The 19810-nt window shown below is 40.5% G+C and overlaps 1 protein-coding gene across 1 annotated transcript in view; it reads right to left on the bottom strand.

Moving 5' to 3' along the window:
• Nucleotides 1–796: 796 nt before the first annotated feature.
• TMEM178A (transmembrane protein 178A) overlaps nucleotides 797–19810 on the bottom strand; it is a 111186-nt gene continuing 92172 nt past the window's right edge. The window contains exons 3-4 of the mRNA XM_063443639.1: nucleotides 4008–4145; nucleotides 797–1920 (exon numbers count right to left, since the gene is read on the bottom strand). Of these exons, the coding sequence (XP_063299709.1) occupies nucleotides 1679–1920; nucleotides 4008–4145 (380 nt within the window). The 3' untranslated portion in view covers nucleotides 797–1678. The remainder of the gene's footprint in view (nucleotides 1921–4007; nucleotides 4146–19810) is intronic.

The raw sequence follows: 19810 nt of genomic DNA, 5'->3' as shown, positions 1-19810 counted from the left end.
AGTATCAAAATGACTCAAAAGCCATATCCAACCCATGGACTACCCATTGTACGACTGTGATTTACAACAAATTTTAATTGTTGGATGTACAAGCTTGGTACTATTCCATGGAAGCTTTTACAAGAGAGTAAAGTTCTATATTTTATAGTAGTGATGTTACTATTCTGAGAGTGATATTTCATCATTTCTTTACCCCAACAAAACACTTTATCACTATATAATTTCCACGTGTGGGCAATATCACATACAGTTTTCTAAAGTGATATTCACAGGAATACACTAGCACACACCATGGGGGTTAGCAAGTTTGTGTCATATGATCAGGCTGTGCCAGGACATCCTGAATATGATGTAATTAACAAAAAAGCTATTTGTTAAAAAAAAAAAAAACACTAATAGCCCATTGTTAATTTTCAGTATTTGGTTGTGCCCAAATTAGAGAAGTGACAGTGACTCCTTACTCACAAAAAGAACCAAGTTATTGTTTTTAAAAAACACTTTGATTGTCAGAAATGAGCACATCTTTATATTGTTTTTCAATTAGTTAATACTGCCATATTATGCTTAATAATCACAGGGTTATCCACTAAACTCTGAGTTTTGAATTTTCTGAGTTCTAAATCTGAACGTAAAAACTGAGGCAAAAATAGCTTAACTGGAAAACTTGTCCAACTCGTCATAGTCACAACTTGTTTGGCCATTCGGATTTAGTTTGCAAAAAATTCAGAGTTTAGTAAGTACCCCAATAAATAAACTGTGTATATGTTTTTTGTTTTTTTTAATTCAGTAAATTCAATTATTTTATCAAATAAATTTGAGGTTGGAATTTAAAAAAGCCCCCTCATCTTAAATAAATATTGTGTTCAATACTTTTACATTGAACTGTTAAAAACTAAAATACACAAAGACCTCATTTCATTATTTAAATTGTATTTTATGGCACACAGGAATTTAAGAAATCACAATAGGCAATAAGATGCAAGAATTATGTTGTCCTGGAACAAGCAATCTGCTGATTTCAAAAGAATCTGCATGTTAGGGCTACCAAGCATGAGATTAACATTATTATTAAGAGCCTCCAAGCTTTCACACAAGACCAATGTATCTTTTTTCCCTCTCGCACAATGACAACAGGCAAATGTATAAAATAAATTAGAGCAGAACCAACAGTAAACATGTCTCCTACATATGTTTTTTTTCTTCTTCTTTCCTACAGTGACATTTCACTTGAAGACACACATAGATATGTTGCATAAAGAATGATTTTATAAAGCACTTGATTGCACAGTATTTCCATGCAATGGAAGGTCCTGTTTGTTTGTTTGTTTGTTTGTTTGTTTTTTACTTTCTATAGAAACACAATACCTCTCTTCTTGAACCACTGTTCATCAATGCTTTAGTCTCCCAGAACCCTATTAGACTTGGGGAAGAAGATCACATGTCCGGAACACACAGAATTAATTAGGTCCAACAGTGGTTAAATGGAAGGCCACTGGGTCGTTAATACAGTCCTTTCTACATAATGGGAAGCTAAAGTACCTTCTCAGTAACCTTTTTTCCATGAATGTACTTGTGCTTCAAACATGAATTTGTAGTCTCTACATTGTTGCACTGCAATTGGATTTCGAGTGTGTAGAGCAATTTAAGGATGGAAACTGGCATAGGTTGCACTTCTCAGTCATACACAAGAGTCTCTGGAAAATTTGAGATGCAAAATCTTGGTCCTGCTGATGAACGGATAGGCCGTGCACAAACAGCCGGCTGCTACTATCAAGCCCAGACTGCACCAGGCACAGAACATAGACCAGCTGTACCCATGCTCCACATCGCTTGGAAGCCCATAAATAAATTTTGGCAGGCGATTCAGATCATAAGAGACACTTGCTGCATATGTACACAAAGATATTGTACAAAATATTCCTGAAAATAGATCAAATATGCATTATTAAAGATGAATAATAAAAACGTTCATTGTTTTCGAGAGACATTTAATTGCATTCCTTTAAAATAATTGGTCCTGTGGGGCAGCAGATGGCAAAAATGAAAACATTTGTTACAAAGAAAGTCTTTGTCAGTACCTTTTAGTTTACATAATGATCAATTTTAATAGAGCAACAAATAACCCTCTGTAGTAAATGTATTAATGCAAAGGTCTCGAAGAAGTCACATACTATGTCAAGTAGGTAAATTTTGGCATTTCAGGGATTGTGTTACTTAGATACAGGTCATGATTAGCAGCCTCTACGCTGGGTTAGGATGGTGGAAATTCTAGTCTAGCAAAACCTAGAAGGTCAAAGGTTGATGACAGTGAGATAAATGACAATGCATGACATCTCTAGCAAGGCTATTAAAATAGTGAGGGTATTTAAATCCTATACATCCTGTCCTATTGTGTTTTATACCCCACCTCCTATAGACTGTAAGCTCTTTTGAGCAGGGTCCTCTTCAACCTATCATTCCTGTAAGTTTTCTTGTAATTGTCCCATTTATAGTTAAATCCCTCTTATAATATTGTAAAGCGCTACGGAATCTGTTGGCGCTATATAAATGGCAATAATAATAATAGATTAATGACTAATAAAGAGCTTAAAAAGAATATCTTACTAGTGCCTAGTATAAAAAATGTAAGCATTTACAACAGGCAATGAGATGCAGAACTGATATTGTCCTGGAGCAAGCATTGTTCCATTGCTACATAGTTCTATACTGCAGCAGTATATTGGAATATGAATGAAAATTTGAACGGAAATGTACTATTGGTATAAAACACAATGCCTGATGCCTTCTTCAATTATAGCACTGAACAAATATTCATACATTAGACAAAAAGGTATAAGCTACTTTGACTGCTAATTACAAAATGAGATTAAATCAGTTGAAATGTAAGCTCATATCCTTTATAGTGCAGAACCATAATTTTTGTCTGCTTGATAACATCAATCTACCATTTTCTGTCTCATTTCTTCGTCCTGTCCCTATTTGCCTTTTACCATATTTGTCCTTCACCCTCTAAGTTTTCTTCTTGTCCTTCTAGAGCTGCCATTTTTGCCTCTTTCGTTCAATAAAATACAGCTAGTTAGAAACTTTGCAGAATATAGAGGATAATAGTTTAGAAACTAGAACTCTGACTGTTGTACACCGTTTGTGCACTTTTCTGCGATATGTGTAGGTAAACATAATGTTTGTCATAATTCTGTTAAATGTATACCTCAAAATAATATAATACAATGAATATATCTAATCTTTCAATAAATATAATACAGAGATATTTATAACACCATTTGAGAAACATATGTTTAAGAACCTTAAAGGAACACTATAGTCACCTAAATTACTTTAGCTAAATAAAGAAGTTTTAGTGTATAGATCATTCCCTACACTGTCATTTAGGAGTTAAATCACTTTGTTTCTGTTTATGCAGCCCTAGCCACACCTCCCCTGGCTATGATTGACAGAGCCTGCATGAAAAAAAAAACTGGTTTCACTTTCAAACAGATGTAATTTACCTTAAATAATTGTATCTCAATCTCTAAATTGAACTTTAATCACATACAGGAGGCTCTTGCAGGGTCTAGCAAGCTATTAACATAGCAGGGGATAGGAAAATCTTAATTAAACAGAACTTGCAATAAAGAAAGCCTAAATAGGGCTCTCTTTACAGGAAGTGTTTATGGAAGGCTGTGCAAGTCACATGCAGGGAGGTGTGACTAGGGTTCATAAACAAAGGGATTTAACTCCTAAATGGCAGAGGATTGAGCAGTGAGGCTGCAGGGGCATGTTCTATACACCAAAACTGCTTCATTAAGCTAAAGTTGTTCAGGTGACTATAGTGTCCCTTTAAATAAGAGAGTCTTTCCTATATTCGTTAACTTTATATAGCATTTCTTATAATTAGGAAATATTTTGCCCTGGAAAACTAAAACATTGCTCTTTAAAATCTATTTTGGTTTTTGCATTAGTTGATGAATTTTTATTCGTATGATTTTTGTTAGTTTTATATAGAATACCTGTCATGAGAAAAAGAAGTCCAGACACATGTTGAGTGAGGCTTTCTTCCCAAAAAAAGCTCACAGCAGCCACTATGCATCCACACAGGAGTACAGCAGCGGCCATGCCCAGAAATCCAGCTGTAATTCTTCGTAAATCTGTGTAAGTATAGATAAAGAAAACAGGGCATCATTTCTCTCTTTGGGAATAGTAATTATAACAGTTGGCAACTGTACCAATTTCAAAACAAGTTTAATTTCTTCACACGTTTATAAAATAATACTAAAACTACTCAAATCCGATTACAAAGAAAAACTTCAAAAACATAAAACCAATTGATGCGAGTCTTTGTAACAGTCACTGGCTTTTTGGCTGCAATTTATCTTTTGAGTTTTGCCAAATGTATTCTTTCTGTTCAGATATAAATGAAATTTATTTTCAAACTTAAGCATACTGGAACACGTTTTTTCTGTAAAAACAATATAATTATATTATAATTATATAATACGTTGTAGTGGTATGAACTACCACCAAAAAAACCCAAACATCTGCTGTGAGTTAAACTGTGAAAAAGCATGGCAGCATTATAACAGGACTGAACAATCCAGACTAGACTTGTTATGAATTATATATTTAGAAAGATACACAAAAATATGAAAAAAAAAAAAAAATTAAAACTAAAAAACAGAAAACTATTCACCATGGAACTTTTTGCAGTAGCATAAATCAGCCTGTCAGTCAATCCTAGTTATCCAATGAATATTTTCAGCAATGCGCGTCGGGACGTTTACATAGTATGATGTTGGTCCAAGAGATATGGGACAATATGAACTAAGACCTTCTCTGACACTACCAGCCATACTTTATTTATATATATATATATTTTTTTTTTTTTTTCATTCATGTTTTTTTTATTTTTTATTATTTAGTTTGGATTGTTTTCCACCATAGCCGCTCAGTCTTACGAGACATCGTCAATGCAACTTTGCTTTATTAAGTCTACCAGGCAGTTTATTAAGAGGAGGAGGGGCAACTAGAATTTTTTAAGGGGTGCCCTCAAAGGCACAAGAGAGTAGGGAATCTTATTACCTGCTGGATTTGCTCCCCGCTCTCTTTACAATCTACTACGTTATATCTCTCCCCTCCTGGCAAATACGATATGTTACAAATGTAACCTCTATATATTTTGTTACATTTCTGTTTCATATTGCTACGTATGGTGAGATCACCAAACCATTACCCACCTATTTATATTCTTTTTTGTTACCTTAGTATTTTCACTTAGACTATTATTTGTATTTATTATTTATTCTTTAACAACAGATATATATTTTTCATTATATTTTGTAGGATTTTTATCCTATTATAGATACTAATTTTATTTATGTCTAGTGTTTATAGAATATTTTAAATAATCATATTAAAAGTGAAGTTTTCTTTATTTATCTTTGGGTTACTCGTTGCACAAAAGGGTTTATCTGCTAAACGGTTTACCCTTGTTTCTTTTGCATTATAGTAAATTCTACCTGGGGGTTAGCCCCCCTCCTTTATTTGAGTAACCTGACACTTTCTCTGTGTTTGTATATAATTTTAGAGTTGGAGTTCAGGGGTGTCTTTGTATGTCATGTTTGTGTTTACAGGGGTGTGTTTGCATGTTATGTTGGTGTTTGATTGCTGGGATGTCTGGACAAGTGGGTCTTTCTCAAGGATCTTGAGAAAGACAGACTTGGGGTCGAAACGTTGATCGGGACTTTGTATGGTTTCTTGAAGTAATTAAAGTAACACAGGGATTGAAAAACCTGTGGAGTGCACAGTAATTGTCTAATTTTTTGGATTATATTTATGACGCTGGCCTGCAACAGGGTACTAACAAAACTTTGCTTAATAGGTGAGTGTCAAGCTTTTTGTAAATATATATACACATGTAAATACAGCCTTGATAAGTACATAGACTGACAGGCAAAACTAAGTTAATAAGTGCAGGATAGATTTATACTTTGAGTCATTTTTTTTACCATTACATATACAAACATCATAAATTGCTATGGTGCATGGAGTGCTCCTTGAAATGTTTCATTCAGTGGGATTGTCTGTGTCTGCATGTGAGTATGCTTTATTGTATAATTGAATTACCATGAAAGGACCAATATTTTGAATTATGGGGCTGGCATAGGTTTTTTCCAGGGCTGCTTTGTATCCCCAGTCCGGCCCTGGTAGTACTATAGAATTAAACTAATCTTTCCTATGACGCTCTTTTTTGGTATTTGGGTCCTTGTTGGTATGACTAATGTAATACTAATGTAATTTGGACTGAACACTACCTACACCTCAGGTATGGTAGATTTAATATATGAAGAGAGGCTGGAAAAGATGCAAATGTTGAAATTTATTTTTTCAAAAAGGCTTTTTTTTGGTGCAATGCTTAGTTCATTGGTTGAGAACAATTATCTGATGGTCATACAGCTGCACTGCAGGGCTTAGTTCAAGAGGGCCTAGCAGGAGCTTCCAGCTCTTACCTCCATCTGCAAAGGCAGGAAATTGTGCCCTATTGATTGCAAGGAAGAGGTCAAACTGTTAGAAAACTGTATGACTACTAACATTTGGAGGGAGCCATGTCACACCTGGCACCATGGCAACTACAGCACACTGTAGTTCAGGGGTGCTCAAAAGTTAGTTCCCAGATGCTATAGAACTACAACTTCTATGATGCTTTGCATGCCTTTAGAATGCCATTAGAATGTCTTTAGAATGACAAAGCATCATGGAAGCTGTAGTTTTAAAACATCTTGGAATCTACCCCTTCTGTAGTGGTTATTGTACTTGGAGTGTTTCCTTAACCAAACTGTCCCATTCACTGAGACTTTAGCCACATTGGTGGAAAGGATTATATACATCACGAACAGTCAAGTATGAAATTAGCTTGCTAGGAATTCGCACAGTAGATCCAGGGCAAAACTAAATTACCGACTGTATTTCAAACATTATTGAAAATCACTTGAACACAGAATATATTTGACCTCATTTTGACCAGCAACAGAAAGGTTTAAATTTTGTTTTCACCCTAAATTACTATGTTCAATTCTAGTTCATAGCACTTTATAGCTATATGTTACATATTGTGATGTGTTATATATATATTGTAAATAAATAATATTTTTTTAAAAAATATCATTCAAACAGAACCTACTATTTACTTGTAAGCCACCTACATTACTTATTTTAAAATGTTATGTTGTTTAGTTGAATTACTTAACTCCTGCGTAGTTTCCCCTTTGGTTTTAATTATGCTCCCAGCAAGTACTATGTGAGAGAGATTTTTAATATATTGAATGTTAATTAATATTTGTTTAAACATTTTTGCTTAGCACCAGTACTAATGGAAGTCATATTTATTCACATAGCATTTTGTTTATTTTTCAAATTCATAATGCTATGTCTGAGTTATTTATTGTTAGGGATTGTAAATAACTTTTTCCCTAAAAGCAGAACATCCCATGTGTGTACATAAAACTCATGAGGAATTTGTAGACTCTCAAAATGATTTATTAATGGAGTCAATGTACCAAGTCTGGCATGGAAAAGAAGCTTACTTTTTAAGACTCCTATTGACATCAGAAAATGTTTTTGTTTGATATCATCCTGTGCTTGCAATACGAGCATTGATTTCATACCATATGATGGACCTTCATTACATTTAATATCCTTGATTGATTTCATACCACTTGTTCAGAATTTTCATAATTCATAATGAATTAATCAATGTTTTAAAAATGAATGGCATAGTCATGACTGTTTAATTAGTATATATATATATATATATATATATAAGTTATTCAACCTCAATTGAAATCAGGTTTATAGTCAAAATGTACAGATTTCAAGATGTCTGCAATGAACAAATCAAACAAAAGCAATTGAAATAGCTCAACACAACGAATGCTTCAAGTGGCTATGAGATGCATAGCCAGACACCAGCTTCGGGCATCATTCCTAAGGAATCTTAGCCCATTGCTCAAGAGCTGAGTAATATTCTTGGGTTTGCATGCTGCAACCACCGTCTTCAAATCCCACCAGAGATTTTCTATAGGGTTTAAGACAGGTGACTGTGATGGCCATTGTAGAATTTTTCAGGATTTCTTCTGCAACCAAACCTTGTTTCGGATAATTGTCTTGTTGGAAGGTCCAATGATGCCAAAGCTTCAGCTTCCTCACAGACGGCATGACGTTTTCTCCTAGTATTCTCTGATACTTCAATTAATCCATCTTGCCTTACACACACTGCAGGTTTCCAGCCCTAGAGGATGCAAAGCAACCCCAGAACATCACCGAGCCACCACCATGCTTAACTGTAGGCAGAGTCTTCTTTTCAGCATATGCTTTATTCTTCTTCCTCCAGACATAACGCTGATCCATAAGGTCGAAAAGTTCTGTTTCATCGCTCCACAGAACAGAATCCTCAAACTTCTGTGGCTTATTTATATAATTTTGAGCAAATTGGAGCCAACTTTTCTTCTTTTTTTTTTTTTAAATTCTTTATTTTTGCAGTGCTTATAATGGTTACAGGCTTACATATGGTACCCCAACGGCATTCCATACGTTGATTGCTAAACATTTGTTACAGTGGGTAGTAGATAGACAAAGCACATTTTTGTTTGATATTACATAGTAAACAGGCTTAAACGTAAATTGAGATTACAAATTACATGAAGGTATCAAACTATTAGGCATCGCTTTTATGGTATAACATGCTTTGAGATATAGCTAGCTGCGCTTAAGGTGATAAAGTAAATTAAATGATAAACGTTACGCTTGACATCAGCATTTTACAGAAAAATATGCGAGGTTGCAAGGGCGCAGAACAATGCTTTATAAGAAAGGAGATATAGAAATTAACGTTGAAAACATAGATGATTGACACACGTTTAGTTGCATCGCCTTTATACCATGCTATTTCAATAGAGGGCTATTTATTCTGGATGAACTAGTGGCATGGTTGTGGCTGAGACAGTGGTTCCAGCTAAAGTTAAAGTAAAGCCCCCTAGCTACATTAGCATATTAGCTTAATATGCAGACCTCCATGTTGGCTGCGAGTGATGGGAGTTGTAAGAAGCTTTTGCTAAATTTGGCCTATTCTTTGGTGTGATGTTTAACCCCTTAAGGACACATGACATGTGTGACATGTCATGATTCCCTTTTATTCCAGAAGTTTGGTCCTTAAGGGGTTAAAGTATAATAAGTAGCGGTAAGAACATCGCTTAATATGCGTTAGCGTAGATATGCGGTTAATAAGCAAAATTAACATAGCCGCCATATTCTTGAAGACTTCGCATTGGTGTGAATAACATGTTAGTATGTCTCGCCAGGGCCGGCCTTAGGGGTGTGCGAGCTGTGCGGCCGCACAGGGCGCCATGGTGCAGGGGGCGCCCTGCGGCCGCATAGCTCACACGGCATGTCTGTTAGCCGCAAGGCTAACAAGGCATTTGCCTTGGGCGGCATTTTCCAGGGGGCGGCAAAAAAAGCCGCCCCCAAATGCCCAAGGCAAATGTCTTGTTAGCCTTGCGGCTAACAGACATGCTGGTCTGCTGGGCGGTCGGGCTGATGGGCTGGGCGGTCGGTTGGGCGGCCGGCGAGGGAGCACTTCCTCTGAGCTGTCTGCTCAGCTCCCTCGCGCGCCGCAGAGTGAGGCTGGGAGCCGGAATATGACGTCATATTCCGGCTCCGCCTCCCAGCCTCACTGTGCGGCGCGCGAGGGAGCTGAGCAAACAGCTCAGAGGAAGTGCTCCCTCGCCAGCCGCCCGCCAGCGCCGCCCAGCAGCCACTGGACCACCAGGGAGAAATAAATTTTAAAAAATGTGTTAATGTGGGTGAGTGTGTGTGTATGTTAGTGTGTGTGTGTATGTTAGTGTGTGTCTGTGTATGTTAGTGTGTGTGTGTGTATGTTAGTGTGTGTCTGTGTATGTTAGTGTGTGTCTGTGTCATGGCACATGGGCTCAGCAACTATATTACTTATACTAGCAAAAAGACCTGGACCTCAGCGAGGATCTTTACGATCTACCCTCCTTAAAGTCATCACAGAAGGTTTAAAGAACTGGCAAAACCGGACCAGTGACCGCAGAGACGCTGAAAACCATGCTGGGAGACTTACAGAAGGTCCTCCAGGCAGATGTCACTCAACTCCATGTGGACCTCACAGGCCTGGACAGCCGCATTGGGAAGATACTGCCACACAACACACCAAAGCCATTGCTGAGCTCCAACATTAGGTGCAAACACTTAAACTGCAGCAGGCCAAAAATTAACTGCACTTCACAACACTCAAGGACCTAAGGCGACCTCATACAACTTTGAAAACATGCCTCTGTCCTTTTATGCAGACATGTCTGGTTACACACTGCAGTGAAGACGGTCCCTGCAACCTTTCGTGGCTCTACTATGAATGCACAACATAAAATACCGCCACAGCCTCACTGTGCGGCGCGCGAGGGAGCTGAGCAAACAGCTCAGAGGAAGTGCTCCCTCGCCAGCCGCCAGCCGCCCGCCAGCGCCGCCCAGCAGCCACTGGGCCACCAGGGAGAAATAGGAACCCCCCCCCAGCATTCCCAAAGGTAAGGAGGCTGGGGGGGGTGTCTAAATAAATTTAAAAAAAAGTGTGTGTGTGTGTGTGTGTGTGTGTTAGTGTGTGTGTGTATGTTAGTGTGTGTGTGTATGTTAGTGTGTGTGTGTATGTTAGTGTGTGTCTGTGTATGTTAGTGTGTGTGTGTGTATGTTAGTGTGTGTCTGTGTATGTTAGTGTGTGTCTGTGTATGTTAGTGTGTGTCTGTGAGTGTGTTTGTCTGTTAGTGAGTGTGTGTGTCTGACTGTGTGTGTGGCTGTCTGCCTGTGTGTGTGTGTGACTGCCTATGTGTGACTGTCTGGGCAGACTAGATGGGCCGAATGGTTCTTATCTGCCGTCACATTCTATGTCTGTGTGTGTGGCTGTCTGTGTATGACTGCCTGAGTGTGTTTGTGTGTGTGTGTGTGTATGGCTGTCTGCCTGCCTGTGTGTGTGTGTGTGTGTGTGTGTGTGTGTGTGTGACAGGGTGTGTGGGAAGGGGTAAGGAGTGGGGGAGGGGGGGCGCTGTGAAGATTTTTTGCACAGGGCGCCCAAATGCCTAAGGCCGGCCCTGTGTCTCGCTAATAGTGCAGCTGTTTATGTTGCAGTAAAACATATAAACCTCATGTTTGCTCCATGCTGTTGTATACATTATGCTTAGGCTCTGAGAGATTATCACATGAATAACACGAACTAAATAAAGACATAGTCATCGCTTATAGTAAACTGGTTGACAGTCTTATCTGGTGAGCAGTAGGCCTAAAGGGAGTCGTAGTAGGTATCCCAGCAGGTTCCGTGTGGTTGATGCTGTTTGGATCTGCTTGTACTGCTTCCGTGGGGCTGCCAGTCTTTTTAATAGGGCGTTCAACCGATGCCTTGGCTGGGCACCCTGTAAGTAGTGTCTCTGCCCGTTCGAGATCGGTAAGTGGGTTGGTGAGGCTGGTTGGTCGCGCCTTGTTGCTGGTGTGTGCCGATGTCCAGTGGGTTGCTTCCCAGGTTCCACTCGGGGCCTCCGCTATGCTGCAGCCATTTTCCCTGCTGATGAAGGTCAGTGTGCTGTGGCATGCAGGGCCGCCATCAGGGGGTGACAACCATAATGGTTGTCACGGGCCCGGCGGTCCTGGGGGGCCCGGACTGCTTTGTCAGTCCAGGGCCCCACATTTACTCTCTGCACCTATATATAGCGACGATCGCTATATATAGGTGCAGCCGCGGGCCCCCCGGCTCCCTGTATCTGCAGAGGGGGCCCAGCGAGCTGCAGCTATACGTTCCAGCATTTCCTCGCTCTAACTCCCGCGAGACGTGCGGCCGTTAAAGCGTTGCCATGGGTTACCATGGCAACGCTCCGCGCGCCGCGCACACCACGTCTCGCGGGAGTTAGAGCGAGGAAATGCTGGAAAGTATAGCTGCAGCTCGCTGGGCCCCCTCTGCGGGGGCCCCACAATGGCACCGGACCGGACCACCAGGGATCAAATAATCTTCCCCCCTCCCTGAACCAGGTAAGAAACAGGGAGGGGGGAATAACTTTCATTACATTTACATGCATCCACAACACTAACACACACTGCATCCACAGCACTAACACACACACTGCATCCACAACACTAACACACACACTGCATCCACAACACTAACACATACACTGCATCCACAACACTAACACATACACTGCATCCACAATACTAACACACACACACTGCATCCACAACACTAACACATACACTGCATCCACAACACTAACACACACACTGCATCCACAACACTAACACACTCCATCCACAACACTAACACACACACTGCATCCACACCACTAACACACACACTGCATCCACACCACTAACACACACACTGCATCCACAACACTAACACATACACTGCATCCACAACACTAACACACACAATGCATCCACAACACTAACACACACACACTGCATCCACTGCACTAACACACTGCATCCACAACACTAACACACACTGCATCCACAACACTAACACATACACTGCATCCACAACACTAACACACACACTGCATCCACAACACTAACACACACACACTGCATCCACTGCACTAACACACTGCATCCACAACACTAACACACACTGCATCCACAACACTAACACACACTGCATCCACTACACTAACACATCCACTGCATCCACTGCACTAACACATCCACTGCAACCACTGCACTAACACACACACACTGCATCCGCAACACTCTAACACACACACACTGCATCCGCAACACTAACACATACACTGCATCCACAACACTAACACATACACTGCATCCACAGCACTAACACACACACACTGCATCCACAGCACTAACACACACACTGCATCCACTGCACTAACACACACACTGCATCCACTGCATTCACTACACTGACACACACACACTGCATTCACTACACTGACACACACACACTGCATTCATTACACTGACACACACACACTGCATTCGTTACACTGACACACACACACTGCATTCGTTACACTGACACACACACACTGCATTCATTACACTGACACACACACACTGCATTCACTACACTGACACACACACTGCATTCACTACACTGACAAACACACTGCATCCACTACACTGACACACACACTGCATCCACTACACTGACACACACACTGCATTCACTACACTGACAAAAACACACACTGCATCCACTACACTGACACACACACTGCATTCATTACACTGACACACACTCTGCATCCACTACACTGACACACACTCTGCATCCACAACACTAACACACACACTCTGCATCCACAACACTAACACACACACACTGCATTCACTACACTGACACACACACTGCATCCACTACACTGATACACACACTGCATTCATTACACTAACACACACTGCATTCATTGCGGGGGGAGGCCGGCCAGGCGCGGGGGCCCAGACCTTGTGCTTTGTCAGGGGCCCCAAAATTTCTGGTGGCGGCCCTGGTGGCATGTGTGTTGTCTTCCTGAGGTTAGGCATTGGCACCGAGGGACCCCTTCTGCTTCGTTTAGTGTGGATGGTTGGCCTAAGGCTCGTGTGTGGGTGGCTCTGCTGCAAGTGAGGTTTACTCGCCTTCCGTTTTGTAGCTCGGGTGCCCTGGCGCTGGGTCACCGGCCGTCCGGTCGGCCGCGGTTTCTGTGTGAACGGGTCAGTGCTGCGTGGCTGGGCAGGTTGGTGTAGCCTGCACTCCAGCTGCTTCCAGAACCGCTTAAAGTGTCCGTTGATCCTTGCCAGGACATCCGATATCTCGTCTGTGGGGCTCTCAGCGCCTACAGTGTCCGCCATCTTGGGCAAAGCTCTGCACTTGCCTGTCGCTTGTAAGGTTTGATTTGCTTTGTCTCCGCTGGGTGGACCGGGATCTCCCCCGCCGGTCCAGGAGGGGGGGGGGTAACGGGGCTTGCTCATCCTGTCGCCTGAGCGTCTCCGGCTCGGGAGAGCGGCCGTCTCTTCCACCCGGTGTGTGCTAGGCCGCGCTGTCAGTCGTCGTGTCGGCAGGTCTCGAGTGAGTCTCTCACCCTCACCCTGTATGCCCTCAGTGGTAGGGAGCCTGTGGGTATATTTTGTCGCCGTATTTTCTCTGAGATACTGCCTTAGGTCGCTTGTTTCGGGCTCACGGAGCGGGAGCTCCTGAGAGACACGTCTTGTCGCCATGATGGTTAGGCCCCGCCCCCCTTTTCTTCTTTTTAGGTCAGTAGTGGTATATGTCTTGGAGTTCTGGCATAGAAATCTTCTGCGTTTAGTACGGTACCTTACTGTGCTAACTGAAATCTCAGTGCCTGTTGCCATCAAGACTTGCTGCAAGTCTTTTGGAGTCACTCAAGGGTTTTTCACAACCTACCTTTTCAGATATCTGGTTGCAGCCATTGATAGTTTCTTTTTTCTGCCCTGTCCAGGTAGTGTAACCACTGTTTCTTCAACTTTGAACTTGCGAACTATGCTTCCAATGGTGTCTCTAGTGGCTTTGCTGTCTTTCTGCATCATGTTCCTTGTTTGTGAAGGGCGATGATCTCTTCTCTTAAATTTGTGTACCATTCTTTTGCCATATTTCAAACATGAGGTCAAACATGTACTTAACAAACCCATAGCCAGTTCAGGTATTCCAAGTTTTCCAGCTGAAGCCCACCTGGTGAAACTAATGAAGCCATTGATTAACTGCATCAGGTGTGCTTGAGGCAACACCTGTTTTGCACATTTGTGCTGTTATGAGGGATTCTATTCAGGGGGTGTTGAGAATGGAGAAGTCATTATAAGTTGCATTTTCAGTTGACTTTAAGGGAAACCACTCATAGTTCATAGTGTTGGGTCATTTGGGTCATAGCATTCATAGTGTTGGGTCATTTGAATTGCTTTTGTTTGATTTGTTCATTGCAAACAGCTGAAAGTCTGTAAATCTTGACAATAAACCTGATTTGCAATAATTTTGATTACAACTGTATATATATTTATATATATATATATATATATATATATATATATATATATAGTTGTAATCAAAATGATTCATCCCCCATTGAAAATCAGGTTTATTGTCAAGATTTATACATATATATATATATTTTTCTTATTTTTTTTTTTCAGACTACTAAATATACATTTAAAAAAAAACTGTGAATGTATTTCTATAATGCATGGTGAAAAAGTTCAGTTGGTCCAAATTGGTTCATCTGAAAAATAAATTTTGTGGAGTTTCAATTTGTCGATTTTAAATGAATTTTTTGTCCATGCTATGTTTTCAGGAAACTGATTCAGACAAACCAAAAAGGTCACAAAAAATGGCCAATCACTATGTTGCAAAATATAAATAAAATGCATTTATTTTCCAGTACACAGATCAAGTGAGAAGTGACCAATAGAAGGAAAAAAGGAGGAGCAATAGAAAATCGTTATTTATATATTACACATTATTGTACTTTCTTTTATAATGTGGAAGTGGGTAGATAGTTTTCGTAAGGCATTTGATTACCTCTGCACAAGATTTTGGAGGCATCTTGAGAATTGGCAGAGCCCATGCTTCCTAGTCCCTACCTAGTCTGAGATCTACAAGGGGTTTTACACCAGTGTACCACTTACATACTAGGGAATCCCACTGCCTTTCAGGACTTTCTCGAGACTATAACTTGGGCACCTAGTGTGGGGTCAGTGGGTGCTGGTTCTCACTAGTGCCTTATTACTTATTATTACATACTTATTACTACTTGCCTAATTACAGCAAGCATAGAGCAACAAAGAAGTTTGGGTACTAAAGCACTGCATGAGAAAATATGTGAGAATGGTGGCAATGGAACAAAGGGCCGCAGGTAAGTAAAAAAAGTAACTGCTCCCAAAGCAAAAAGATATACACTACATACGTCCATTTACACAGAAACTGACAACCACATGGCATTTATCGATTGGAAGTTTTACTGGGACTCCTGATGAGCCAGAGCCTGTTTGGCTCTAGCAGCCTTGAGTGCCGTGCAAAGACACCTTGAGTGCCGTAGGTTGCCTGCCCCTGACCTAGAAATTCTAGCAGGGCACTATAAAATGTTTACCTATCACGTGTGCACCTTATCTGTGATTGCATGAGGGAATCTGCATACACCTGATTTGCCAAATTTATCTTAGTTATTTATTGATATACCATGCTTATAGACAGCTTTCAGTGTGTACCTGTCATGCCACTATGTGCTCTCCATAAATTAAATATTCTCCCTATTCTAGCTGTACGTTGTGCTATATAAATCACTAACAGACAGACTGTTGGCCTAGGTTCTATGTCGATGTCCATTTGTAAGAGAACACATCTGTAGGGTGTTCTCTTGCCCTGCTTCAATAGTGTAGCGCGCATGCATTACATGCGTGTCATCAATTTCACCACAATTCCTTTGAAAACTTGGCAAGCTTCTCAAACAGAGGCTGCCCACAGAGGAAGGTTGCCACTCACGAAGACGGTCTAGTGGTTCCTCTGAATGAGTATGATGAAAAAGATATGAAGCTTCATCGAAGGCGGATGAAAAATCACTATTTTCCAACACTATGCAGTAAAATATCTACAGAGAGTAAACATTTTGATGAAAGGTTTACTTTAAATTTACTTAAATATACAATAAAAATATTTTAATATAAGATATATTGAAAGTTTACAAATCCTTTGTTTCTCTCTACACTTTCAGGGTTATTTAGTAAAGTGAGAATTCAGAGTGAATTTCAAATTTAACATCAAAACAGCTGCAATTAAAAAATGCTTTAGGTCAGCCATGCTTTCAGTTGAGCTACTCTTGCCTTAAATTTAGAATTTACTTCAAATTCACATTCAATTCTTAGATGAGGCAGGTGTAATTTATAGTCAGATAGTGACAGGTGGTAATTTCTACCAATTAGCATGGAAACCAGGTACTAATTAGCACTTAAATAGACACAAAGGTGGAGTAAAAATTACATTTTTGTATTGTAGTAAATCAAATGTAAAACATGAAGATTCACACATAGTCACATGGTTGTCAGACAGGGTACTGTGGGGGAGGGGGTGGGGGGAGCTAACACAAAGGAAAGATGCTTAAATGTCTAAAGAATTGCCATATCAGCACAAAAGCATCTTTCCTGAGTTACCCTCTGTCTTTGTACTGTCTACCGTGTGTGTTCATGTTTCATGTTTGATTTACTATAATAAAGAAACGACTTTTTATCCACCTCTAATTCTGGCTGTATCTACATCCTTGCTTATTAGGACCCAGGAATCTTGGAGCTCCATTCTGCTTTCAGTGGGTGGAGAACCCACCTTTCAAGACGCACGTGGGAAGAACATATGGACTTTTAATGTATTTTTTTCACATGCTGCAGTTCCGTTGTCCTCTTAACTGTGCTCAGTATTGATCACCGATTAGCGCTTTGCAACTCCCATTAATCTCAATGTGACAGGAAGACCTTCTGCAGCTGCTAATCATCATTCTGTTCACGTTAAATTTTCTATCACATACATTAACAGTAATATGATTTTAGCGATGACCAACTTTTCTTTAAATGAGTGTGACAAGCATGGAAAGCAGCCCGTAGGTGATAAGTAAATGGGCAGGAAAACCCTGGTCAAAGATCAGCACAGTCATGATTTAATGATCAGACCTTTACGCTCCATGTAAGGTTTTCTAGAGAAAAACTACTTGATCACTGGCCACTAGTAATTTCCTATTATCACAGGTTCTGTGACAAGCATGTAAAGGATAGGTGACAGACACATACACACACACACTCACAGACACACACATACATTTACAGACATACACACACTCAGACACACACACAACTTAATAATGTAATTAAACATTTTCCACCAAGCCTCCCTACATGGAGAGCTGGCGTGGATCCCTGAGGTCCAGTGGGGCTGCTGTGATGCAGGCGGCTTCCCATCCAAGGGGGCGAGGGAGCTGTGATCTCTTTGCTCTGCTCCTTCGCAGGCTGTCTACTGATGCTGGGAGCAGGAATATGACATCATATTCCGGATCCCACGGTATCAGTAAACGGTGCCTGAGGGAGCAGAGCAGACAGATCACAGCTTCCTTGCTGCCCCGGATGGGAAGTCACCTGCTAGAGGGAGTGTAGGAGGGAGGGGGCGGGAGGTCTCTATTAGCTGACCAGCAGGTCAGCTTTTGCCCACCCCCACTCCATGACAGGGGAATCACATGGGACGCCTCAGTGGGCAAAAAATGCCACCCCCTAAATAGTGCCGCTTACACCCCTGGCTCTAGTACACCAATTAGGGAGCTACATAAACCCTATGCAGAGGGGAATCAGTCTCTCCTGTGAAGAGCTGGGACGGAGACAGAGAGACTGAGTCAAAATGACGGCTGAAACTGTGTGGAAAGTAAAGGTAATTTGCAAGCCTTTTATTTAGTTATTTGTTAAACTACTGGAGTTAGCTTAGCTACCCAGTAGCATAGAACGGGTACTCTTTGTTAGTTAGTCTCCAGTGTGTTGTAGGATTTTATTTTTGTTCAATGTTTTGCTAAATAAATAATAAAGCTTTCCTCATATTGGAAGAAAGAACCGTTTCTGTTGTTTTTGACCCAAAACCCAGCCAGCCTGCTACACATTCTATAGCAAGGGCTATAAATCATCCAATCCACATCTAATTTAATGTTGTATAAATCAGGGATATCGGTGTTCTCCTGCCAGTCTCAAGAGTATGGATACATTTTGGATACTCTTAAGACTGGCAAGATAACACCAATATCCCTGATTCATACAACATTAAATTTAGATGTGGATTGGATGATTTATAACCCTTGCTATAGAACAGTGGTTCCCAACCCAGCCCTAAAGTACCTCTTAACAGTCCAGGATTCAGGGATTACCATGTTGAGCCTAAGGTGTTTTTAGAAAGAAAGAAAAAAAAACACTTTAGACACAACAGGGTAATCCCTAAATCCTGGACTGGTAGGAGGTACTTAAGGACTGGGCTGGGAACCCCTGCTGTAGAAGGTTATACAATTTAGTAACACCTCTGATTATTGACTCTGGGGGGATATTCACTAAGCACTGACAAAGAATCAACATACTTGATTATATATTTTGTTCTGAAGGAAAGCTTAAGACACTGGGGTAAAAGAACCCTCCAAGCACCACTACTACAGCATTGGTTCTAAGGCGCTCTTGGCACCATAGCCACAACAACAAACTGTAGTGCTTAAGGTGTTTGGAGGATGCCATTAATCCATACATATTCAAACCCAATTTAAACAGCCCTTGAGTGACCTTTTAAAAAAAAGAACAGGTCAAGCTATTGAGACAGGAGAAAAATATCATTCCCATACAGTGGCTGGAAGGGTTTTTTTACAGTAAGCAAAAAAAAAATGGAATTCACTGCCTGATAAGTTGTGCTGTCAGAATCAATAGATGGCTTTAAATAGGGTCTAAAATAGCTACATACTTGGCAAACCAGAATCACAATAATGAATACTCCATATTATTAAAATAGTTTGTTTCTCTAGGGAGAAATCCAATTTGCTGTTTTGGATTCTAGAATAAGCCCCTCCACCTTTCCTTTGAGACAATGCTTAAGGCTGTTTATTGTGGGTCAATAGTAGCAAAACGAAGGCGTAAAATGTTATACTTGAAGGACCCAAGTCTTTTTGAAACCTAAATGTGAACATGTTTATTGATTGACCTTTTAGATAGAAGATTTTTATTGTATTCAGTCCAATATCTGCACTTTGTACCTGTTTAA

The sequence above is a fragment of the Pelobates fuscus genome, chromosome 2 (genome assembly GCF_036172605.1).
Source record: "Pelobates fuscus isolate aPelFus1 chromosome 2, aPelFus1.pri, whole genome shotgun sequence".
Classification (NCBI taxonomy): Eukaryota; Metazoa; Chordata; class Amphibia; order Anura; family Pelobatidae; genus Pelobates; species Pelobates fuscus.
This window is presented reverse-complemented; position numbering and strand designations above follow the sequence as displayed.